The sequence below is a fragment of the Miniopterus natalensis genome, chromosome 2 (assembly GCF_054644295.1).
Source record: "Miniopterus natalensis isolate mMinNat1 chromosome 2, mMinNat1.hap1, whole genome shotgun sequence".
Taxonomy (NCBI): domain Eukaryota; kingdom Metazoa; phylum Chordata; class Mammalia; order Chiroptera; family Miniopteridae; genus Miniopterus; species Miniopterus natalensis.
The window spans coordinates 71,137,929-71,164,821 of NC_142082.1; the positions used below are offsets into that span (position 1 = coordinate 71,137,929).

Sequence of the window (26,893 nt, forward strand, 5' to 3'; positions counted from 1 at the left end):
TGAGCAGTTCCTTGGCTTTAAGACACTGGACTAAAAAACAGTCTCAGAAAGTCAGCTTGCATAAGTGATCTTCAACTGAAAGCTTATTTTATTGAAATAATTTTTTCAAAGAGAAGTTTATTTAATATTTGGAAACAGTGTTATTAGATTACATTGCAGTCTATATGGTTTAACTGATATTTCATAAGAGTCAAATAACGTGACTAAATGGCAGGTAAATGCAGCTGTTTCTAAGCCCTATTTTGAGGGAGGGGCGAGAGATTGTGAACAGAATGGAATTAATAAATTTATAAATCTAACCTTTAATTTTAATAGATTTCTAATTATTACTGATGACTTTCTTATATCTGTTACTAACTTCAATTTGTTATTCTAATTGAACATTAATAGTGAATGTAATAAATGCTATGATTTTAAAGAATGATTTCTTGTTTTATCTCTTAGTATACTCATGATTTTGAGATTTTTGGAGCCACATATGTTTTTCTGTTAACCACACTTATGATTATATTTGTTAAAGCTGTTGCAAATTAATCATTTTTTGTTATGCTCCTTCTTTTATAAGAAGTGTTTGTTTAAATGGCCATATATAAACAAGTTTATTTTGAGGATTAACTTTCATGCGAATAACTGCCTCCTATTTAAATCTTTTAAATCACATCTCTTAGAGGAAAGCAAGCTAGTCTCTGAATGTTTTTTTTTTTCTTTCTTTTTCTTCAAGAATTTAAAATAGGCTGTTTGTATATTACAACATAGAGAAATTTGTAAATTCATTGAAGATTAAGGGCTTTGTCTTACACATCTTTGTATTCTCCACAGCCTCACACATTGCAGATTAATCCATGCTTATGCAAGATTTGAAGAACATAAAGTTATATAGAAAAAAATAAATTAACTGCTTTGAAAGTGATTATGTAAGGATCATCTCTAAATTAGCAATATTCTTAAAATCAGAATAGGTATTTCCCTGTCCCTCTACCTCTCTCTTCCTACTCCCTCACCCTGGGCGTGCTCCTAGAGGCACTTACTTTTTTGTGCATTGTATCTGCTTGTTTTTAGACATGTGAAGAGAAGCAGGCTCAGACCTACTGAATGCTGGAAACCATAAAATAATTTCCAGCCACTATTTCCTGTTTTCTAATTCTTTCATTCTTTTAAAATACAAAGTTACCTTACATACCATTTCACAGTTTAACTAAACTGTTCATTTCAATATTTATGGAGGCCCTAAGGTGTCAGCTGTGTTAGATGGGTGATGCTATTAAAATACATAAGATGCAGTCTTTGCTCTTAAGAATGTCATTGCATGGTGGTACCACAGACATGTAAACTGATGCCATTCGGTGTCAGAGGTGCTGTTATAAGGATAAGATGGGCACCTCAGAGAGACGAAGGTGGGAGTGGTTATTTCTTCCTAGGGTGTCAGAGAAGCCTTCACAGAGCCAGTGGCACTGGATCCAAGTTGAAATGAATTGGAGCTTTCAAGACCTGGCAGATTGAGGAGAGAACTTTTAGGGCAGAGGGAGGAGCATGGAGAGGGACCTGCGATGAGGCTGGAGAGCATTATGCAGGGGTCTTCCGTGCAACATACAGAAGTTCAGACTCTATATCTGTAAGCAGTAGGGAACTGATGAAGGGTTTTAAGCTGTGGCATAATATTAGCAGGTTTTTATTTTAGGAAATTACTCTAATAACCATGTAGAGAATGAAGTAGGTTATTTACACTTTCTTAAAACAGTGTGTATGGAACACAAAGAGACAAATATTAAATTTTCTTCCTCACTGCTTTAAACACATTTTTACAAAAATAACAATATATTCGCTTCTGTTAATTTGAATCTCCAAATGATTGGTTCTTTGGGTAAGTTGTATTTTTACAGCGTTTCAATACTTTGTGTTTGGATTTAAAGATTATAGACTCTCTACCCAGGGAACATTAGATGCTAGAGCAGTGCAACAGTGAAGCTCACACAGAAGTCTCCCCAATAACCTGTTCTTTCTCAGTCTTTTGCATCTTGTTGCCCAAACCAGATGCTGAGAGTGTCCTTGATTCGTTTCTCTGTCTTGTCCTTCAAGCCTGCCAGTAACGTCAGTAGATTCTGCCTGCAAGATATCTCGAATTGCTCCACTTCTGTCCATGTCTAATGCCGGAACTTAGTTTGAGCTTCTAGGATCTCTCCCTTGGACTACTGCAGCAGCCTCTTAACTGGTCCCCCACTGCGTTTCTGACCCATTTCCCCATTCTCACTCTCCTGCTGCAAACATTTCACTCGCTTTTTGCACTTAGAATGGAAAGCCAGCAGCTCCTGGCTCTTGTCCTCCTCAGCTTCATCTCCTGACACTCTCCCCCGCTCCAGCTGTTATTTGCCCTTACAGTGGCCTTCAGACACTTAGTTCCTTCTTCCAAGAAGCTCTTATTATTCGGTGCCTGGCAGATACTCTCTGAAGTTAATAGCGTAATGATATCATCATAATAACACTTTCTGCCATTTATTGAATGTTTTCTGTAACCCAGACAGTGTAAGTGCTCTCCGGGCATTATCTTGTGATTAAATTAGATGCAACAAGCTTGTGAAGCTGCTATTGTTAGTCTCATATTGTAGGAGAGGAAACTGGGGCACAGAGAGCTGGAGTAACTTGACCAGGTTTGTGTTGCTAGTGTGTGGCAGAGACTGTCGTGAAGTTTGTCTGCGTCCAAATCAGGCTCTTTGGTACTAAAGTTTCAAAAGTCTTTTGTTATGATTAAATTTTAGTGATCTCTCAGCAATTCCTGAAGGACAGTCTTAGAGCAACTCTAGAGAAAAATCTCTTACTGAAATCAAAAGTAAACATTAATATAACTTAATTACCTTATTGGCGACCACAAACTTTTCTCAATATTTTATGTCTTGTTGATAATAAAAGGCAGTAGAGTGTAAAAGTTGGGACTAAACTCTGCACTGAAACAGATACAGGTTTAACCTTGGTACCTGCTGTAAATTCATATAGATCTCAATATTGTATGTGCTGGCTAATGCTCTTGACACATGCGATATGTCAGTGTGCAGTCCAGCGGGGTGGATTTAAGATTTTGGTTCTATAAGCTGTTTTTGTCTTGGAGGCTCATTAAATCCTTACTGCCTTTCTGTGAATTCAGTGTAAATGTGGTCCGTCTTGGACCCCATCTCAAGGGGATCTATTTGAGTCAGTCCTCTGACCTGTCTCCTACGAACAATCTCATAGCAAGGCTGCAAGTTTGTTTTGTTATAAGTGTAGTTTCCTTCTTTCTTCCCTCCAATTAAAATGAAACAGTAAATTTAATTTTATTATATATAATAAACTCAAGGACCTTCTATTCTAAAAGGGGTAGCATCATAAACATAATAAATATGTAAGTTGCATTATACATTTGAAGACGGAAAGTACTTCATGTGCGGGAGATACGGAGAGCATGTTGCTGTGTTAAATAGGTGGCCAGTGAGGTGGGTCTCATTGAGAAGGTCAGGGACCTGAAGGAGGTGAGGGACTTGGGCAGATGGATATCTGGGGGAAGAGCAGTCCAGGCGGAGGGACCAGGTAGTATCCAGGCCTAAGGGAGGAGAATGCATGCCCACCTAAAAGCAAAGCACCGCTGTGGACGGAGGGGACCAAGTGAGGGAGGGATACTAGGTGAGGTTGGAGGTATTCCAAGTATTTTGTTGGTGATGATGAAATGAACTTGGATACTTAAAGCGCTTATTAGCACAGGGTCTGGCCCAGAGTCACAGAGCCCCTGCCTAGCTCTTCCAGCTACATTTGCTTCTTCCCCTTGTAAGCCCTATCCTGCATTTATAACAGAAAGTTTTTTGAAGATTCCCCAAATATCCATGCAGCTTTAAACCTTTCTACTTTTTGCACACACCTAAAATACCCTTCTTCATCCCACGTCATTCTGATAAACTTCAAGACCCACCTGGGCTCTTCCCTGGGAGGACTTTGAATCCCTCTGAGGCAGAGCCTATGCTTCCTTTCTGGACTGTGTTTTGAATGTGTGTTTGTTACAATAACAAGTATGACTAGCTGTATGCTATTTAGCAACAACTTACTATGTGCCGTGCAATAATTCCTTTATGTGTTTTTAATTTATTCCTCACAACAACCCTATAAATTGTTATCCCATTTTATAGATGAATAAATAAAGGCATAAGGAGGTTTAGTAATTTAAGATTATCCAGCTACTAAGTGGTGACATCAGGAGTTGAACACAAGATTTCTGGTTCCAGAACCTATGTTTTTCTTTTTTAAAAATTTATTTTTCAATTACAGTTGACATACAATATTGGTGTACAACATAGTGATTAGACATTTATATTCCTTACGAGATAATCACCCTGTAAGTCTAGTATCTATCTGACACCATTCGTAGTTATTACCATGTTATCGACTATATTCATGACGACTGCCAGATGGGAGGTGTGTGTGTGGCGGGGGGTGAAAAAGGTGAAAGAAGTACAAATTGCCTGTTTTAAAAATAGTCATAAGGGTGTAAAGCCCATGCCTTTTTAAATTGCTACGTTATACTACGCCTCCACCCTTTTTGCCATTTACTAAATACTTTCTATATACAAATCATTGTATGCATCACACTGTATTGGGAGTGTTAGTTTGTGTGTTTGTGCCTTTCATAGTGTTTGTGACCACTTGGAGGTCAGGGAACCATGTGTAATTTACCTTTGCTCTTTGGGACTTTGCACATGTGCTCCAGTGGCTGAACAAAAAGAAGAAAAGACTTGTGTAATTTGTTGGACATGGGAAACAATATTCAAAATGTTAATGATAGTGTGTCACTAATTCTGAATTTTATTTGGTTTTGAATTTCATTTTGATCATGTCATTGTGCTTCTCCTTCTCTCCAGACCAGTATTAAAGAGGGACAGCTGTTGAAGCAAACCAGTTCTTTCCAAAGGTGGAAAAAGCGATACTTCAAGCTTCGGGGCCGCACGCTTTATTATGCAAAGGACTCAAAGGTAATTCGAGAGAATACTAGGTACAAGCGCTGGAGGCTGTGGGTGGACTTAACATTTTGGCTCTAAACTGTTTTTGACTTGGGCTTACTATAGCCTTTCTGCCCTTATAAGAATTCAATATAAATGTGACCCATCTTGGACCAAATCCCAGGGGAGCCTGTTTGAGTCAGTTTCATGGCATGCCCCCTAAGGACCGTGGAATAGGAAGTTTCTCCTGTAGTTTTCTCTCCCCCCCCTTCCCTTCCCTCTCCCTCCCCCCTCCCTCCCTGCCATTCTTCTCTCCTTCCAATTAAAACAAAATATTAAATGTAACCTTATTAGATATAATAAATTCTAAATTTTGGGTTTTCTCCCCTTTCTTGCTATTTTTTTAAAATTATAAATCTTTTCCTGACCACAAGCAAGAGAATTGCTATAGTTGTTACGAGTCAGTGCCCTGCTTTCAGACAGGAGTTCCTGTCCCAGTTCCAGCGCACAGCAGTGCAGTGGCCACAGACACATGTGGCCCGGAGAGGAGCTTAAATGAGATGATAGACATGAAGTGCTTACATAGCCTGACACACAAAATAACTGCTCGTTGTACTGATAGTTAAGAATCAAAATCATCGTGAAATACAATTAAGGCTTTAAATTTTATATAACAATTGAATAAAATAAGAATGTAGTTTTGGAAGAAAACAATTGTAATGATTAGTTTCTATTTAAATCTAATATTTTAGGATTCTTTAAAAAATAAACATTAACATTTCTTACTACTGTGCCAATTGAGTGATCATTATAGTCTATCTTACATTAAAATTATTTGTGTCTGTTTTATTGCCTGTGATAGATTATAAATTCTTTCCAGTCAGGGGACAAGTCTTATAGTTAGATTGGTTGGAGTATACCCCCTGGAGATCTTGGGGGGGGATCGGAAGTAACCAGAGATGGGGACCCCCTTTTCTGAACTTCTGGAGAAGCCCTGTTATACTGCCTTGCTAGGGGAACACTGAAGGAATGTGAACAGTGACCAAATGACTAAAAGTGGGAAGGGTACATTTATTTACTATTTTTTTAAACACCCTCACCTTGAAGATATGTTTTAATTGATTTTAGAGAGAGAGGAAAGGGGGGGGAGTGAGAGAGAGAGAGAACATCGGTGTGAAGGAGAAACATCGATTGGTTGCCTCTTACATGTACCCTGACTGGGTGTTGAACCCGCAACCTTTTTTGGTGTCACAGACCATGCTCCAGCCAACTGAGCCACCCAGCCGGGGCTAAATTGTGCATTTTTAAAGATTTCATTTCCATGGAGTTTTTACCACTGAAACTTTTTTTTATTAAAACTACTTTTAAGAGTATAAAAAAAAAAACACATCATCTTATAATTTGCAAAGCACGTTCATCTCATTTGAACACATTTATAGATGAGGAAAATAGGGTTCAGAAAGCTCAGTAACTCACCATGATCTGAGCCAGGGCTAGTTCTTTTCTTTCCTCACTTAGCAAATTTGGGAACAGTGTTGCCTCTGCCTTTCTGGCAAAGTTGTTACAGGGTTTAAAGATATTGCTCTGTGTGTGTGTGTGTGTGTTGTACTTCGTAGATTCCCCTGAATTATGCCTCCAGAGAGCACAGAGCATTTTGCGCTGAAACAGCGTCCTGGGGTTCTTTGAGGACCTTTTCAGTTTGGGATTTATGTGTTAGTTGTACTTTGTGGTTTTACTCAACAAAGTATCACTAACTTAAATTTTTCTTCATTTTCTATTCCTAATTCCTGGCAGACAGCCTCATAATCATGACCTGATAGTAAAAGTAATTATCAAGGAGCGTTGAGTTAGGTTTTCACTTAATATGTTTGTGTTCTTTTTCATTAACAGTCTCTGATATTTGATGAAGTTGACCTCTCAGATGCCAGTGTAGCTGAAGCAAGCACAAAAAACGCTAACAACAGTTTCACGGTATGGTTATATTTTGCTAACTCCCTACTCAGAAGTTGTAGAGTGGCCTTTCCTCACATACCAAGAATGCCCTTTTCAGTTACCAGCTGTGCGTCGGCCTATGCTTGTTGGAGCTCTTGGCCAACACAGTAAACGTGAGAAGTACATTGGATACCCTGGCACCCAGCACCATTCATGATTGTAATGTTAGTGGTGTAAATTTTTCATCTTCTTTAAATGTAATACTTCAACCAATTCCATCATTCTTGAATATTCGAAAAGTTTGTTTTTTAACTTCAGTCTCAAAAATAATACATTCTCCTTCTCTTCAGCTTTTACTCTAGTTGTGTGTGGTTCACACAGTTGCTGTAGCTCAGGCTGTCTTTTCTTCTCACATAGGTAATTCATTTGGTAGCTGTTTAAGAGGTGTCCTGTGTCCGTTTAATTATTTTCCTTTCTAATCGCAAATCCCTTTGCTTAAAACACTTCACTGGCTTGTCATTGCCTGTCAAGGTTTGTCTCCAGCTGCAGCTTAAAGTCTTATCGAACAGCGCCTCAGTGTTCTCCTCTTGGCGATAATTATTTGACTCCACACACTCTACCAGTCCAGCATTTTTGTCTGTGCCTGTGCTTTTCCTATTCCCTCTGACTTACATGATTCCTCCCCCATCTGTACCTGTTGAAATTTTACCAGTTCTTCAAAGCTTACCTTGGATATTCCATTCCTCTTCTACTTCTTTGATTCAAAAATATATGAATTCACTCCCCTGTGGATTGAGTACTGTGTGCCAGGCTCTTGTGCTGAGCACAAGATATTCAGAGATGGATGGATGGAGTAAAAAAATATCACTTCCCTTTAAGATACTTATAGTAGAGTTCAGTGAAGTTCATCTGTGGTTCTTTTTATAACTACATACTCCTTAGGTCCTCTAAGATGCATTGCTCTTGGTATGTAGTTGCCACCAGTCCCTGCTCTAGGGAGCCACTGCTGCTGACTGCAGTGTGTTGTACCCATCCCCAAGGCATGCCAGGCAGGGAAGACAGACAGATAAACAAATACAGGGGCAGGGCCATGATAGAGGTAAGCACTGGTAGGGCTGGGGGTTGGGGAGGAAGCAAATGAGTTCAGATTTAGTCTTATTGATTTATGGGTTTGTGGGATAACTCATGGTGAATAATATTCCTTCCCTTCCCCTGCTCCCCCCCTCCCTCCCCGGGGACAGTTTAGTTTGAGAAGAGGAAAGCCAAGAATAGAATCCTGGGAAAATGTTAAAATTTAAGGTTTGACCAGTAAAGACTGAGAGAGAGCATTATGAAGTATAGAAGGAGCGTCAGGAGGCAGTGATGTTATAAAAAGCCAGTGAAAGAGAGTTTTAAGACGGAAGTTGCTAAACATCAAATACTGTTGAGAGGTCAAAGGAGAAATGAAAATCGTTTGTTGAATTTGTTAGCTCAGAGGTCATTAAGTCACAGTGATGTGAATCGTTTCAGTGGTGGGTGGGATGCATCGGGCTGCCCTGAGAATGCAAAGTGGAGAGGCAGAGGGAGCCAGGGAGGTTGCCTTTCCTAAAACCTTAGCCCTTAAAGGAGGGCCAAGTATAGCTACAGGAATGGTCAGGCCTGAAGAGAGGGTTGTGGTTTTATTGCTCTTTTGCTTTGTTTTTAAAAAGGGTTTTGAGTGTGTATGTATGAGGAGAGGAAAGAATGGTTAGAACCACAAGTCACAGCTTCAGGAGAGTGGGAATGACGGATGGAGCACGATCGCTGAGCGAGCCGAAGAGCGAGGGGCCTGAGCTCAGGCTAAGAGGTTAGCGCCCAAAAGAAGACAAAGTGTGTGGAAGTAGATGTTGGCAGGAGGTGCATACATTTTGAACCCAAATACTAGTATTTTCTCAGTGAAATTGAAGATGAGGTCACCTGCCTTAAGAATTTAGGAGAGTTTGGAGTAGCTTCTGCTGACCGTGAGAACTGAAACTGAATGGGGATCTGTGGAAGGTTAACTAGGTAGCAGGTAGGTATCCGCCAGAGATTGGAGATCAAGTTTAGTAATGTTCTTAATTATTAGGCCTGTGGCATTTCCTTTAAGATGGGGCTAGAGAACAACTAAGTTGATCCAGGGCTTATGGTTTATAGGGAATTTGGATAGAAAGAGAAAGGGATTGTTGGATATTTGGGGGATTAATACCTCATCCATCTGCCCCCTCTGAGTTCTCAGATTTTGGGAATGAAACACAAGTGCTAAGGGACAGCTATTAATGGCTGACCAGGCTCCAGTAGCCACTAGATACAGAGATTCTGATAAATTGCTGGAGACCCAAGGCCGAGATGGTGGTGGTTCTTTCCTCCCAAGTCAAGGTGCGGTAGGGCGATCACCCAGTCACTTGCCTCCCCTGGGGAGTGAACAGTAGTCCTCTCCCCTCTGTGGAGACTCATGGGGTGGGAGGGGGAGGTAAGGGTTTCCTCCCAGCACAGATCTAGGGTTTAGTCTGAAAGAGGGTTCCAGCGTTTAAGCTTTGAAGGCTGGAATAATTTCAGGTGAAGACAAAGTATAGGGTATTGAAGTAGATAAAGGTGACGGGAACTGAGAAGCTTGTCTCGGGAGAGGCTATTCAGATTCTTTGTACAGCTCTTTCTTGGACCTCCAACTGCGCGCAGTCTCTCCTGTTGTTCCTTTCTTATAGAATTTACTATATTGCCTTGTGTTTAGATACTTACTATGTTTATTATAACCTCCTTGAGGCCAGGGACTGTGTCATATCTTTTTACCTCATATTACCTTATCCATAAGTATTTGTTGATTTAATTCATAAGATGAAAGTTTATGTTAGACATGGGAAGACACTATGTTAAAGTGTCTTCAAGAAAGTTCTTCATTCAATCAAACTTTGTTTCTGAAGTTTGCTTGGATTAGAAATATGGAGACTAAAATGTTAGGCAGACTGCTTAGAGTTTTACAGCAAATCAATTTCATAGAACTTTCCAAGATATAAAAAGGAACAAGAGATATGTCTTCCATCAGTAATTTACAGTCCTCCCTATCTTTAAATATTTAAATATTCCACCTTGCTGGATTACAACGACTGCTATTGAGGCTGTTATTGGCTGGCTCATGTCAGAGGTTAATGGTGTAGCTTGGTGGTGTGGTTGCTGAGGAATCTGTGAATGGCCGAATTCTGCTTCTCCACAGCCACTTCTCCTCTCCTTGAAGTCCCTAAGGATGATATACTAACACGGGACTGTAGAAATAGAAAAATCTATAATTAGTAAGTGGAAAGTGGAAAAGCTATGCTTCCCCTGAAAATCCAATGCCAAGCTCTCTAGTACAAAGGGTTCTAGAGTGAATGTTGTAGGGAGCTGGACAGAGGCTGACTTTGCCTGGGAAGTCACTCAGCATCATTTCTGCTGCATCTATAGGCTATGAGCAAGCCACCAAGGCTGGCTGAGCTCCCGGGGAGGGGACATTACACACCATGAGAGTCCTGCCAAAGGCTTTGCTGACGTGGTGAACACCCACCTACACGATGATTAGGTTTCCTTTCCTGCACAGTCCAATGCTCCCATCCCTGGAGTTAAAAACTGTCTTGTTTTTGTTTTGGTTGTCTAAATCACCTGAGATATTGTGTTAGTCTTCCGTTGCTTCATAACAAAGTACCACAAACTTCATGGTTTAAAATGCTGCCCATTTATTGTCTCATAGGTTTTTTTTAAATCCTCACTCACAGATATGTTTTTATTGATTTTTTTTTTTTTTTTTTTTTTTAAGAGAGAGGAAGGGTAGAGAGAGAAAGAGAGAAATATCTATATGAGAGAGAAACATCAATTGGTTGCCTCCGGGACTGAGGATGGAACCCACAACCTTTAGGGGTATGGGCTGACGCTCCAACGAACTGAGCAGCCCGCCAGGGCTCTCTCACAGTTTTGATGGTCACACAGCATAACTGGGTTCCTCTGTTCCAGGTTCCACAATGTTGGAATAAATAGATATGATAAATTTTTGTATATACTTTTAAATTACATTAAATTGGGCTAATTTTGACCAAGGTTTGAGTTTATGATTTTGCAAGTGTCTTTTGCAATAGGCAACAACCATGATTGACATTGAAAACATTTTCTGTGATATTAGGAGACAGTGATGTGACGGGGAATGGAAAAAGACAATCCTGCCCAGCCTTATTGGCATTTTATAAACTTTTAGGTTAATGTTCATCATTAATTCATTTGTAATTTAATTTCTGCCATGGCATTGTCTATAATTGTGAAATATATAATACATTCTTAATTTTTTGTTCATTTTTTAATTGTTCATTTTGTTTTATTTTATTGATACCTTCATTGTGTTTTAAATTTTATTTTCACTTAACATTTTTATCTTTAACATACTTCTGTGCTGTATGAGAATGTGTTCTTGTGTTAGACTGCAGAAAAGAACTGACTTCTCCTCGGTCACACTGGTGCCTCCTGATGTTTCACCCAGGGCTCTTCCTATCACGCAATATTCTGTTGACAGTATGTAATAAACCCCTAAAAGTTTGGGATTTCCAAGGAGAATGTGAATGAAGTTTATCTTGAGAAAATATTTCATTCTGTTTTTCAGAGGGACAGTGAACATTTTTTTCCTTTTTAATTCACATTAATACGTGTTATTGGGAAAAGCAACCATTCTGTAATGAATGACTTAAAACCATTCCTTCTTACGTAAAAGTTATTTACTAAAGAAAACCTTTTAATGATTTGAAAGTCATCAGCATCACATGGTATACGTTAGGCTTCCAAAGCATGCTGTTCCAATGACGAGACTCTTTTTTTTTTTAAATTTTAGTGAAGGTTAGGCTGAACCTTAAACAGATCAGTCATCATCTTAAAGAAATTATTGTACTACGTTGTTAAAACTCCTTACTGGAAGTTTGTAAAGAAAGCATTTTTTTTGAACTAGAAAGAAATACAGAGGTAATTTGTTTGTTTTTTTTATCCACCCTTAACATTTCTGGTGAATTGAACTATCTGCAGCTTTGTGTGAATCTCGTAGTTACTGCACATTCACGCTAACTCGCTCAGTTGTATGAAACACAGATGCCGTGTGGCAGCACTTATTTTTAGAACCCAGTGAGCAATGGAACAAAGAGTCATTTTAGTTCACAGCAGACATGGCTGAAAGTTGATTGACATTAGATTATGGTTTTTCTGATGAGGTTTTAAAAAGTATACATAAAAACAAACCAATAAACAAAGAGAACATACTCTTACAGCACAGAAAATGCTGAAAATTATACATTGATAGTATAATTCAAATGAGCAGGCTGCGTTTTAATGTTTACTTTCTGTTTTCCCCTTAGCTTCCTCTCCATTAATATAGTTCAGTCCATTTCTCTCTTAAGAAAGATATCACATCCTTTGAACCTAAGAAAGTGTCAGGTTACTTTTATCTGTCAGTATCTCAATATTTTGGTACAAAGGAAGTAACTAGAAGTTATTCTTTTCATGTCATTTGTAAATGCACATCACACCACAGGTTATTAGATAATCACCTGCATCAGTGATCACTTAGATAAACAAATTGCCTACTTTATTTGAAAATATTTATTGTAACTACTATGTGCCTTTTCTAAATGCTTTATATCTAATAACTCATTTAATTCTTTATATCAGTCCTGTAAGCTAGGAACTGTTATGCTCCCCATTTATAGGACTCTGAAGGAGGTTAACATCTAATACATGTAAATAACTAGAATCTGAACCCATCTGAGTCATGCAGCCTCATTGGTGCTCTGTCGTCACCACTCTGCTGTCCCGTCTCTTTGTCGTGGAGTATAAATGAGTGTGGTTCAGATAGTGTTCCTCTCATTGGTTTCTACATGCTCAGTTTTCTTTTCTACTCTAAGTCAATCCTGGGGTCTCATGTTGTGTTCCCAGAGTCTTATTTTACACTGACTGGTCATACTACAAACCTAGAATGTTACATTATATTTTGGGTACTACATTTGAAATAGACATGTTGGCCAGTGAGCTCATAAAGGAAGGTCATCAGTATTATGAAAAAGTCTGGGAATCATGGGAATGACTGACAGTAAAGAGCACTTTTTATTTTAAAGATTTGGGAAAATATGACATGGCTTTTTAATATTTGAGGGATTATCACATAAAAGAGGCAGTGGACAGGTTTTTGTGTGACTGCAGTGTGTAGGACATAGACCTGTGATTGAACTTCCGGAGGGTCAATTTCAGCCCTAGGCAGAAGAGAACTCTCTGACTTGAGTCATCTGATAGAACAGGCCCCTTGTGAGGTAATAGCTCTGCCCCGCACTAGAACTCTCTACATCTCACATGCCCTGTGAACTGAAAGGGGCCTCCAGAAGAGAGTCCACGGCAGATGCAGGGTCAGAGTGCTGAAATGAGTCTCTCAAGCTTGGTTGGCTAATAGCTGTACATGGCTACTCCTGAATTTGGGGCTTTCAGCTCTTGAGGTTTGTTGGGAGTGGGCAAGGAGGAGTGGATTTAAATATCGCTGGGCACTGTGCTGGACCTTTTAAACAGACTGTGTCAATGCAGCATACAGTGGCCCTCCTTTAGGAATGCACCTGGGGAGATCTTTGCATGGTGTGCGTGTGTGGGAGGCTGTGAGGGGACATGGTAGAGAGCGAAATTTCTTTGCAGGCACAAAAACTGTCATCTTCACCACTGAATCCCCAAGGCTGGCATAAGGCCCAGCACGGAGGGGAAAGACAAGAAATAGTTGTTGAATGAAGGAAGGAACAATTTGTTTTGTTGAATGAATGAATGAATGAATGAATGAATGGTATCTTTAACCTCTAGTTTTTTGCGGGGGGAAATGTAATTTCAAGTGTTAGCTTAGAGAACAGTTTCCTAACCCCCCGCCAAGATGTTGGACTGTAATACAGCTACCAAAACTTGTATCATCATTGCAATCTTTATATAATAATCTTTACTTTTGTTTTTATATAAAAAGTAAGTCTCATAAACATGATTCTTGCCTATTATTAAACGTTTCAGTGCTCCACATAGCTATTAGATGCCTGATAGTGGAAAAACTAGTATTTTTTACATCCAAGTTGGTTAAAACATTTTTTAGCCCTTTAAAATGATACCACATTAATACAATTTGAGTGGCTTTTTTGCCTTTTAAAATTGACATATATAGTTTAGATGGCTTTATATTATGAAAGCTGATACTTTATGGTAAGTTTGAAATTTGTATTTCTTTTTCTATGACTTAGACATCAGTTTTAGAAATAAAATATCTGATCATTTTTTCTATGGGTGTATATATTTATCTTTACATTTAGTGATATATCATCTTTTCCAAGAGTGTAACCCAGAGAAACACCTCTTGAAGCTATTATGAAATTTCTCAGACCGAAATCCTAGTAGGCAAGAAACCACTGTTCCTTTTTTAGCTAGACTCAAATCTTGGTGTGGACGTAGGTATAGGTGGAAGAACTGTGCCTTTGTCTCTGCCTTCACCAGAGACAAAGTCTTCCATAAATCTTTCAAATGGACTTTCTAAAGTAGCCAAGAACCAGTGAGCATGTCCTTGAGTATTCTGGCCACTTTGGAGCTCTGGGAACCTGGGCTTGTTTGCATAATCAGACTTGGGAGTCCCAGCACACAGGTCAGTCATCAGAGGGTCTGCCGTGATGTGAATAGACACTATCAGTAGTTTAGGAGAGAGGATTTATCATCTAAAGCACTGTGTCCCTGGAGGCCCAGGCAGGGTACTGTGTTAGGTTGCTGCGCGTGGCATCAGTGCATTCCCCTCGCCTGTCCTGGTCTTGCTGAAGGTCTATGACTCAGGGAGACTGTGGTTCCCCTGGTCAGTAACCTGCAGCCTACTGCTATGAGTGCTTTTAGTTTCCCGCAGGCTATTGCACAGCAGCCCCCTCCCTAACCTACCCTCCCGTGGGACTGTCCTTAGATATTCATTCACTCATTCATTCATTCATTCATTCATTCAGCAGGTATTTATTGAGAGCTTGCTATATGTATCAGTCATTGTGCTAGATTCTGGATATGCAGTGGCAAATAAAAAGAATTGGCGATCGAGTCCCAAGTTTTTAAAAAGTTTAAAGCCTCTGTGGATAGGTCCCTGTCTTTGAAGTATGTGGCCCTGGAATAGGATTCTTGGGATACAGATCATAAAGAATTGCCTCCCAATGGGGATTGGAAACTGTCCCATCACAGGTTATAGGAAAGATTATATGCCCCCTTAAAGCCTGAGGCTTAAATCCCTCAGGATTCCACAGACAAAATCCTGTGGGACTGCTTCATCCAGCCTGCCCCCTATGCCAGTGTTTCTGAGGACAGAATAGGGTGACTCTAGAATTGCTTATCCCTGACTTTAGATGCCAGTGTTTTTTGAAGGACTTTAGCCTCGGGCACCTTGTGGATGGCCATCCAGATGTATAGTCTGGCCCTTCTTAACCTTGTGTCATGGGGGAGTGGCCTTCTCAGTGGCCCTTCTGTACTATAGTGCCCAGTCACTGGCCACAAGCTGCACAGCCTCTGTTCCTGGGGCTAATTATAAATCTGAATTTCACTCATACAGTCCAGATACTACTGTACTAGGCTTTTCATAGCCCCAGATAGATGGCCTTCAGCCAATGCAGTCACTGTCACCATGATCCTGGAGACAGCATTGGTCACTATGTGGGATTGAACTTCTAGATCCCATCTTCTCTCCTGATAGGTTTTGCATAAAAACTTGCAAAGATTGCTTAAGTTTTGTATTAGCAGCTCCAGTCCCACCAATGATTCAGCTGTATACAGAGGCTTCTGAGCTGTGTAGACTGCCACAGAAAGTTTATTCCTCTTTGCCAGCCTAACTGCTCACTGGTGCCCTTTTTGAAGAAGGGCTATGGGATTTACTTGGACTTCCTTGTGTACTTCACATGGCTAAAGTGCTTAGTTAAAGGTTCATTATTTAAATGAGCTCTGACTTCTGATACCCATTTGTGGTACAGAATGAATCCTCAAAACCTGTAAAAGATGACATTCTGTGGAATACTATGCAGTTGTAAAGAAGAAGAATCTCGTACCCTTTGGGACAGTATGGATGGACCTGGAGAATATTATGCTAAGTGAAATAAGCCAGGCAGAGAAAGACAAATATCACATGATCTCGCTTATACGTGGAATCTAAAGAACTTAATAAACTGATGAACAGAATAGATTCAATGACATGGAAGCATAGATCAGACTGACGAATGTCAGAGGGATGGAGGAGGGCGGGTGGGTGGAGGGGGAGAGAGTAACCAAAGAATTTATATGCATATATGCACAACCCAAGGACATGGACAATGGTGGGGAGAGGGACTGGGGAGGGGGAAGGAATGGGGTGGAATGGGTCATTGGGGAGAAAAAGGGACATCTGTAATATTTTAAACAAAAATTAAATTTAAAAAAAAAAAGATGACATTCTGTCTCATTGGAGGTACCTGGAATAGGGGCCTATATAGGAAAATAAACTACTGGCATTAAAAAAAAACCCTCCAAAAATATCTGTCTGTATACCAGCTAAAGAGGGCCTTTTAGCCCATGGCCATCTGATTGGAGCACCAGAACCCTGAAGTGTTTTAGTGTCTTGAGAGTTCTCTACTGGTGAGCTTGGTAGAGTCTTATTTTCTAAGAAGTTTGATGTTCCAAGTCTCTCAGGAAGCTAGACTCTTTGGTGCCCAGTTAAGAATGTGGGAATAGTGGAGAGCCATGGAGCTCACAGTCTAAAAAGTCTCAGAGGCATCTGCACTCCTGTGCTTTATGAGCAACTCAAGTTTGCTGGCATCTTGAATCACCGTGACAAAGCCCAAGTGACGTGCACTCAAAAATGGGCACCTTGTCCATCACACCTGGTGCTATTGACAGTTCCAAAACCAGGCCTGCCACCCAATATGAAAGGCTCTAAAATGAGAACATTCTTACACCTCTCAGATTTGGGCTTCATGGACAATTTAAAACATCAACCTCTTAATTAAAAAAAAAAAAATCAAATTAATTTTGTTGGTCTTGAATGTTAATAAAAATATTAAAATAGTACTAAGGAAAACCTGTTTATTCTCCAAGATTTAAAAAATTTAAGGTGTTTGTAATATAGATGAGAAAAATAAATGATTATTTATTTTTAAAACCTTTTTGGTCTATCCTTTCACCCACTAAAAGTGTATCCTCACTTCATTATCTCATTAAGCCCATGAAGTAATTATTCTTCCTTCTCTTCAGCAGATGAAGAAATAAGGCTCAGAGAACATAATTTTGTAAATGTATATAGTTAACAAGTACCGTAAGTAATATTTAAAGCCTGTGCTCTTCCCATGAGAATGCATAGTATATTGGAATTTTCACAATTAGTACAATAACGGTAGCCACCATTTTTAATAGAATGTAGTTCAATCCGGCCATTCCTGGTGAATCCTCATTACCTTGCAAGTGAGAGGAAAGTTTATGTAGAGCAGGGTACCAGCTGGCAGTGATTAGAGCACTGGCCTGTCACACAGTGTCAGTTCCTGTGGTGGTCATGAGGCTAATTATCTCTAATGGAAGAGACAGGATACAGTGTTGATCACCTCCATTGTTACAAGTCTCAGATGAGAATTTAATTTCTGACAAGAAAGTGGTTTAAAAGGAGATTTGCAGTTCAGTAGTTTCTGCCTTAAACATTTCTGTGATCTCTGGACCTAGTTAAACTTTGCCAAGACCAAATATTAGTACGTAAAGGCAAAGGTAGGTCTGTGATTATGGGAGACCAATTGTAGTCTAGTCAGCAACAGACGGCTGACGTCAGAAGCAAGATTGTTTTATGGACAAGAGGTAGGTTGAGTGCTATCCAGTCGGAGGTTTTTTTCCTTTTTTCTTTTGTTCATTGTCACAGGACTTGCTGAGCAGATGTGAAGGTTTTGGACAGTCCTAGCACACAGGGTGTGTTAGCTGATCAGTTTAGGAAGGGTCTGATGGCTCTCTTAGGGACTTTCAGAAGCTCCTGGTAAGCTGCACCCATTGGCATGGAACTCAAGGCAGAAGATGGTCTTTAAATCTTGGAGAAATACAGATCAGTAGCAAAAAGCTGTTAAACAGAGCCGACATCTTAGAGCAGAAGGTGTGGCTACGTGGAAGGTGTGGCCCTTGCCATCAGAAGTTCATTAGGCCCCTTCCAGCGAGGTTGAGTGATGATGTCTGTCGATTTAGACACTAGGCGTGGCCTAGTGACACGGTCCATCTGGATCAGTTGGTGGGATTTCTTGTCTCTGCCAATGGGTTGCTTTTACACACTTCACTAGTGCCGTGTTATAATTTAGCACAACACTGTTTAGTATGAACATCAGACAGTGGAAAGCTGCTGGGGTTATAACCAGAAGTCACATGGTCATACAGGCCTGCCACTAATCTTCGAGTGGAAGAGTGACAGTATTCTATGTGTTGTATATATGTATGTTCTGTGTTATCTCATGTTTATAAGACCATTGGATTGACTGTTTGGCCTCTGTGACCTGATTTCTGCACAAACCTTGGTCATTTTCATTTTCAGAATTCCATTAATAAAGGATTCTAACAATAATTAATTTCTCATAGTTGTTCAACAGTATTATTAGAGCTGCCCTAATTGTTAGGCTCATAATGTGAGAAAAGCTGTCAGGATAAAGCTGCAAAACCCTGTCCCTTTGAACACCTTTGTAAGAATTTAGAGAGGTGTGTGTGTGTACAGCGAAAGCGTTATTCATGTGGATATGTTTTAGATTATATTTCTTTTCAGGGGGTGGACATATGCCCACCAGCAAAGACTCACATGACCATCCTCAAAAGGGTTGTTGAAAAGCTTCTAAAAGATTTTAACCTGAGGTTTAACACAAACAACCCAAATGTAGAAGTTAGGGACTGGTTAAAATGAATTATGAAATATGTCACACAGTGGAATGTTATGCAACCAGGAAAAAGAATGAGTCAGCTCTCTAACAACATGCAGTGAACTCAGAATTTTAATCAGTGGGAAAAGCCAGCTGCGGAACAGTGTGTATGTATAAAATGTTACTCTCTGTGTGTGTTTGTGTGTGTGTACACACATGCATGTGTTAAATCTAAAAAGACCACGTATTTGTTGTGTATGCAGAGATACATATTGATCTGGGGAGATACACAGAGGCTGACAATTTGCTTCAGGAAGGGAATTCAGTAGCTGGGGCCTGGCTTTGGAGAGAAACATACTTTTCATTCTAAACACATTTTGGATTTTGTATCACAAATATGTATTACCTATTCAGAAAAAAATTAATATATATATTTAAATATATCTTTATTGATTTCAGAGAAAGGAGAGGGAGAGAGAGATAGAAACATCAATGATGAGAGAGTCATTGATTCGCTGCCTCCTGCACGCCCCCAACTGGGGATTGAGCCTGCAACCCGGGCATGTGCCCTGACCGGGAATCGAAACCCTGATCGCCTGGATCCTAGGTCAACGCTCAACCGCTGAGCTATGCCTGGCTGGGCTCAGAAAATATTTGAATGCTCCATAGGAGCTCTTTCTGGCAGTTTCCTATCTGATGCATTTGACAAGAGTAGTAGATTTGCCCAACTTGGACACTGCTACAATGTCCGAGGAAACCACCGCCAGGGTACATCTGTCTGTAGGAGAGGGGAGTTAGGATGAATGAGAGATTTTGTGGGGAAGGCTGGAGAGCTGTGGCCAAAGAGAAGGGAGAAGGGAGAGGAAGAAACTAACAGAGTTGTTGAAACTGGGAGGATTGGTATATAAATGATTCCTTTAATTGAGGGTAGAAAAATGAGAAAAAAACTAGGTTTAGGGGGAGTGAAATGAAGACATTGTGAATTGGACATTGTGAATTTGAAATGATGGTAAGATATCCTGGTGATGTCTGCATGCAATTGAGAGAGATGCTTTAAAAAGTATTAAATGGTCTAAAGTACTTTTTCATTATAATTTTCATGGATCTTTTTAAAGTTTCAGCATATTCATATATCTTCTCTATTCCCTAAGTATGATTATGGTGTAATGGAAAAATTAGGTTTTAGAAATATTTTAGTTTTGTGGTGATTGCTACAAACAAGATAATTATTTTGTTTTGAAATGTCCCATTACATACATGCCCTGTACTAAGCAATTTACTGTTATAAAACAACAGAGCTTGTGCCAGGGGAATGGGACTAATGCTTTGTTCCCATCTCTGGTACAGTCTGGAACTACTAAATGAATAGTAAAATTTTTAATGTTTCCATTAACTAATACTGCTAATTTACAGTGGAAGTGCATGTGACAGCCTACATAAATAATTCCTGAAACCACCGTGATCCTTGTTATTGCAATTAATATTAGAAAGCCACTTTCCCATGTACAATGTAATACTTAAGATACAGTGCTGTATGTGACTACAATCTTGTCAATATTTTATTATCTAAAGGTGCCCGGTTTTCAGAGACTGGTCTGAATTAGTAAATTAAATCATTATTATTACTATTATTAATTTTAGCAGCACCTTCATATTCCCTTCCTCACTTATCTTTAAAGAGTGCTCAAATATGTATAGAACTGAGCCATAACTCAGTAGCCCTGATGACTTTTAAGGGGAGAGAAAGCAGCACAGGTGGCATTTTCACCTGCTCTTCTAGGATGATGTCAGTTTGCAAACATGAAGCAAACTATACTGAGTTATGCAGCTCATTTGTGCAGCCTGCCTTTCAGTTTTGAATTGTTTTATTTTTCTTTCGTAGTTGTGAAATATGCTTGCTTTATATTGTCAGCCTAGATGTTAATTGATTTCTGTCTGGTCTTAGGGTGCCAATCAGTTATTTTTATATTTTTTTTAACCAATTTTCATGAACCAAGTCTATTTTTAGTAATAAGATACAGTTACAGCTATTATTATGTAGCTAAAGGAAGTTATAGCTTAATTACTTTGAAAATTTTTACAGGAAATATTATTTTATTATTGCTAATTGAAACTTCCTATATCTTAATTCTTTTATTTTCTATTAATACTTGTTTTGATAACAGCTGATTTCTTAGAGCTACATATATCCAGTTATAGCACCATGAATGTTGTGCTTTAGGCGAGGTCTGTGGTCCACATAAAGGCAACTGTGAAACAGGTCCCACTTGTCTGGTATAGCAGAGAAGAGGGATGGTGATTTGAAGCTGGAAGATTTAATGTACCCTCTGACTGTCCTACTTACTGAGTTTGCAGTTTTAAACAAGCTGATTTGTTTTTACCTACCATGCAGGTCACTTATATAAAAGATTAAATGCGATGACATATGTGACCCTATTGATAGCAAAGCACTTTGAAAATGTAAGATGTACAGGATGTAATCATCTCATAAGTATCCTGTGTTTAATGAACTTAAGTATTCCTTTGAAGAAAAATTGTATCCATGCATATTAATTGAAATTATTATTATAATAAGAAAGTAGATTACAAGTGTCATCGAGTTACCAGTTCATTATTATATCAAAAATTATAATTATGCATTATGTTTATTTTCTGGGTGTGGTTGGCTAAACACTCCACAAAGATTTCCATGTCCTAATCCCTGTAACCTCTGGATGTCACTTTAGAAGGCAAAAGGGACTTGGTGGCTGTGATTATGTTAAGGATCTTGACATGAAATTAACCTAGACTCTCTGAAGTGGGCCCAGTGTAATCACAGGAGTCCCTATAAGAGGGAGGCAAGAGGAATCATTCAGAGAAGGTGCGACTATGGAAGTGGAAGGTTGGGGTGATGCAAGGAAGGGGCGTGAGCCAAGAAGTTCAGGTGACCTCTAGCAGCTGGAAAGGCAAGGAAATGGACTTTCCCTAAAACCTCTGGAAGGAACACAGCCTTCTGGACTCCTTGATTTTTTAACTTCTCACCATCACAACTGTAAAAGAATAATTTGTTATAGAGCAATAGGAAACTTAGTACAATGAGGATTAACTAAACATTAGTAATTATAGTTTGAGTTGTAAGAGGCATTCAGTACTGTATTGAGACTTTAATAGTTTTAAAGTGACTTGAATCCAAATTTTATTCATCTTCAAAGAAACAGTGGTTTATTATTATACATGCACTTATTTATGTAAGAGATAGAAAACCCCAACAAGTAACACTGAAAGCCTTTCTTGGTAGCTTTTCTGAGGCCTTTGCCATGTTTCCAGGGAGAACAGGGCAAAGGAGAACAACACGCACAGAGGGACTGTCTTCACCTCCACGATTTCACTATGCCTTTCTACCTTGGGCTCTGCTAAATGGGGAGCTTCTGGGAAATGACAAAACTATTGCTCTGAAGTAAAGCTTTAAGACAAGATAGTCTCAGGAAGATGTTAAATAGACTGCTTTCTTTTACAATTTTAATAGATTCTAAGACTATAAATTATATAATACTGATTTGAAAAATTGCTGATTCGAAAAGTGTTTGAATTCTGCTATCTTATGTCTTTATGTTAAACAATAAGCTTATATATTAATATTAATATTTACTAATAATATTTTGTCAAATATTCAGTAAAATTGTGATTTTAGATTATTTTGGATTTTTTAATTTAAATAAAGGAAAAATTTGCTTTTTAGAATAGTGAGATCCTTTGGAAATAGTGTATATAATGAAAATATTGGTACTAATAGCTCTAAGATCTTTAAAGGTGGTTTTCATGGAAACAGGTATCAGAATTTGTATTTTATTTATATTTGATACTTTAAGGCAGGGGTGGGGAACTCCTGCCCACGGGCCGTATACAGCCCGTGAAATCATTTGGCCTGGCCCTGCCAAGGCAACCGCAGGCAGGACTCAAAATTCAGTTAAATCTAGGAGCTTTTTTCATAGTTAATTTTTAAGTTGATAATTTTGTATGGCCTTTTGCAGAAAAAGATTTCTCACCCCTGCTTTAAGACAATAAAAAAATTCAACATTAGGTAATACAGGGAAATGAAATTAATGTGGAAAACGACATTGTTCTGAAGTCATAGTTTCTTCGCCAAAGAGGTTTTGTGATCTGCTGACCAAATCTTAAGCAGAATCATTGAGGCTCAAGAATTAAGGGAAGTAAGATTTGCATAGCTCTTTTCAGCTCAGTCCTTCCCACCCTTTCCACCAGTGACCAGAAGTTTCGGTGGACATTTTAGATCACTTGAGCAAGGGAACCACATTACTTGTCTAATTTGAATTTGATGGGTGGGGTGGGGAGATAAGAGGTCAGAGACTTGGGTCTGCAAGATGAATTCAGGGCCAAGGTTTGAACAGGGTCGATATGAGACTAAGACACTCAGGTTCCTCACCTTTTTAGATCCTTGAAGAACTTTGCTTGGGGTTCACAAATGCTTGAGTATATTTTTTTATGTGATTATGAAAAATTTCAAATATACCCAAACTCAGAATAACTGTGATGAAGCCCCAGTTCCTCATTGCCCAGCTCCTACTATTATCTAGATGTTGCCACACTGGCTTCCTCTGTTCTCTCTTCTCCCTATTTTATCCTAAGTGTTTTAAAGCAAATCTTCTCGATCCTCTTACCAGACCCCACATCCTTCAGTATGTAGCCCTAGAAACGTGGTTGTGTAATTTGAACTCTCCCTCCTTTGCCTTCCTTCTCAAACACAGCCTGGCTGTACGGAAGCTTTGAGAGAAAAACATTTACTGAGTTGACCGTAGTTACTCAATTAAATTTTATAGGGAAGAAGTAATTTTTTTTTAACTTGTTATAACAATGCTGTTACTTTTTTGTTAACTCCCCATATGAGAAGTGTATTAACTAATGGTGGACAACTCATTTAGCATCTACATTAATTTTTCTCTCTTCAATATGTTTTAACAAAATTTAGTTCCTACTTAGGTGACTGGCAAATCAACAAGATACTGCCTTTTTGCTATAAGTTTTTAGCCAAGTATTCCTGTAGATAAGAAGATAGACATACTCTTGCAAAGATCTTCTGTTCTCATCCAGAAGTCTTTTTTTTCTTTCTATAATTAGTTGATTTCTCAGGATAATTGTGTTATATGTTTACAGAATGTTTCCGTTAGAAATTTTCAGTACTGGTGCTGTTTTGTAGAATCTTGTCACAAATGAATAATGTTTCGTATCTAAGCTACACAATTCTCAATTATGTATGTCAATATATAGGTGATTCCTTGATTTTTATTGGAAATAAAGTCATAGGCAAATGATAAATAACTTCTCTTTAGAGAGGAAAATAAACGGCATGGGGCTGACTTCCTCACGCTCGTGACCAGGGCCTCCCTCTTTCTTGTGAGCGCCTGTGGGGAGGTTTGATCCCTCCTGATCTACGTTACGGGAATGCCCACTAGCAAGTAAGTTGTTACTCAGCTAAAATGACTCATCAGTTAGAAGGGTGATCAGTCAGCCAAAACCAGAAGTATGGAATGATTTTCAAAGATACTCTTGTGTTTGTATATAAATCTAATTATGGTTCTAAACAGACATCTGAGGAGATTTTTAGATCTTTCCAAAAGGGAATACTGCCAGGCATAATGATTTAAAGCCCTATTTACATAGTGTGCTGCCTGCATAGCAGAATTGCTTCGTAAACGTAACCTGAAGATTAATAATGGGGTTCTTGCATGTGTGTGAATTACCTGTCAACCTCAGTCTTATTGTTAGTCCGTTACATCTTTATAAGTTTTTTTAACGTCATTTTAGAGATTGTGAAATTGGTGTTTCAGGATTTTATGGAACTACTCTTTCTTTGTGAGCACTTAATGATTGCACAGTGTTTACAGCTGTAAAGTGAATGTTTATGGTGTTGCTGATTTAGGTTATATTATGTTGAGCCCTGGCTGGTGTGGCGCAGTTGGTTGTGTCGTCCCATACACTGAGAGGCCAGCAGTTTGATTCCTTGTCAGGCTCATGCCCAGGGTGTGGGCTAGATCCCCAGTTAAGGGTTGTGCAGGTGGCAGCTGATGGATGTTTCTCTCTCACGTCGATGTTTCTCTCTCCCTCTCTCTTCCTCTCGCTCTCTCAAATCAGTAAAAATATATATATTTTTAAAACCTTTAAATTATACTATGTTGAAAATACCTGTGTCACTTTCTTTGATTTTGGTGCCAGAAATACATTTGTTGTGTGGCATTGTATTTTCTTAGTCTTTTGTTAAAATTCAAGCACCCTTGGCAGAAAATATGCATTAAACCTTTATCGTCCACTAACGCCTCAGAAAAAAAATGACTTTTTAAGGCAGTAGTTGTGATTTTAGAAAACACGTGGAACTTGAGGCAGCTGGATAATAAAATAGGGGAGTATTGGCCCTGGGAGGTGAAGGATTCAGAGAGTCTGTACAGGACTTGCGATCTGGGTGGTACACAGGTATGAAGCCCACGGGTGATACACAGGTTTGAAGCCCACGGAGTGATACACGGGGCGATACACAGGTATGAAGTGGCCAGCTGAAGAAAATAGGTTTAAAGTGCTTGTACTGTGAGTGAGCAAAGTATCTGTATAATATGATGGATTTTAATTTTGTTGTTGTTTTATAACACAGCACTTCAGGGTTCAAATGGAATGGTCAAACAAAAAAATCAGAGATTGCCATTTTGGCATCTCGTGTGTGGGGTGCTGTAGGTGCTAGGCGAGTTCAGATTGGTCGTACACAAAGGAATACTATTCGAGTCAGGTGCGAACACTGCAAATTTGAGAGCAGAAGAGTGCTGAAAAGGGAGGTAGGGAGCCAAGATTACAAGATTAGAGTGCTTGTTTTTACATTATTTAGAGGAAATCCTGCCTTTACTAATGGGAAAGTTGGATGCCTCTACCCTTCGTGGTTGGGAAACAGGGGTGTGGATCAGAGTTACCTGTGTAGCTTTGCTACAGATGACATCTGAAATAATCCACGCCTTCCTCGCAGTGAGATTTTGATTCACCAAGTCTGGTATAGAGTATGGATGGGTATGTTTTGAAGGAAAAAAAACTTGGCCTGATTCATGTTCAGCACATAGTTGAGGATCTGTGCTCTTGAATGTAGAGGTCCCCAGTTTGCTCTTTGAAATATGTAACATCTCTGCTCTCAAAATAGTCACTTGAGATGCATGGCTACATTGTAGTTTGGCACTTTTAAGTTGTCAAAGTGATTTATTTCATTCCATAAAGGAAGACTGAAAGAAAACAACATACATAATTTAAGAGTTGGATATAGGTTTTATGAGGAAGAATGGAAGAGGTATGTTAAGACTAAGCAGTTGGCAACTACAGTTATAGCAAACCTAGTATTAAAGAGACATATAATTATACCTGATTCAGCTTTTAACAAAAGTTATATCCCCTAAGTTATAATAAATATAGACAATGAAGCATTATTACAGCACAACTAAACTTTGTCCTGCTTTCCAAGAAAGGCTGCTCTCGGCACATGAATTTTCATTTCATTCATGGCAATTCAGGATTAATCACTAAGGATAAAACAGGAGTTGCTGCAGAAGGGCTGATGCGATCAGTTTGTTGTAAAGAACTTTAGGAGAAGAATTGCCTAACAGAAAAAGTTGGACATTTAAAATTACCAGAGAAGGTTGCAGTTTCCTTCATCGCAGAATCAAAAATCTGAATTAAGATGAGGAACTGTTTATCTTGAATACTTTAGGCATGATACCTACTGGGATCTGATGCTCTTAACTTTGGTAATCCCCTTACCATCTTATAGTCCTGCTTTGGGTAATGTTAGATGCAGTGCAATTAATGGGGGACATTTTCCCCCTAATTTGTTGATATTATCCTACTATCTTCTAAGAAGGAAGTCATTCTCATTTTTCCTGTTTTGGTGATTTGCTAGTCAGTGACTATTTTGTCGGCAAAATGCCTCCATTTCTGACTTAAACTATGTTACTTTTGTCTGTGACTGATTCACACACACACAAATGTGTTCATTACAGAAGAAATCTGTAAGCATATAGTACTTAATTTGTCAGCGCTAAGAATTGTGATGCTAGCATTTACTGAGCTTTGGCTTTGTAACAGACACTGCTGAATTCTTTACTTGAGTTGTCTCACTAATTC

General features: G+C 39.0%; 1 protein-coding gene across 1 annotated transcript in view; it reads left to right on the forward strand.

Annotated features, from left to right (window-relative positions):
* Positions 1–26,893, forward strand: part of DGKH (diacylglycerol kinase eta) — a 162,400-nt gene that overhangs the window by 60,417 nt on the left and 75,090 nt on the right. The window contains exons 2-3 of the mRNA XM_087814316.1: positions 4,875–4,985; positions 6,843–6,923. Of these exons, the coding sequence (XP_087670442.1) occupies positions 4,875–4,985; positions 6,843–6,923 (192 nt within the window). The remainder of the gene's footprint in view (positions 1–4,874; positions 4,986–6,842; positions 6,924–26,893) is intronic.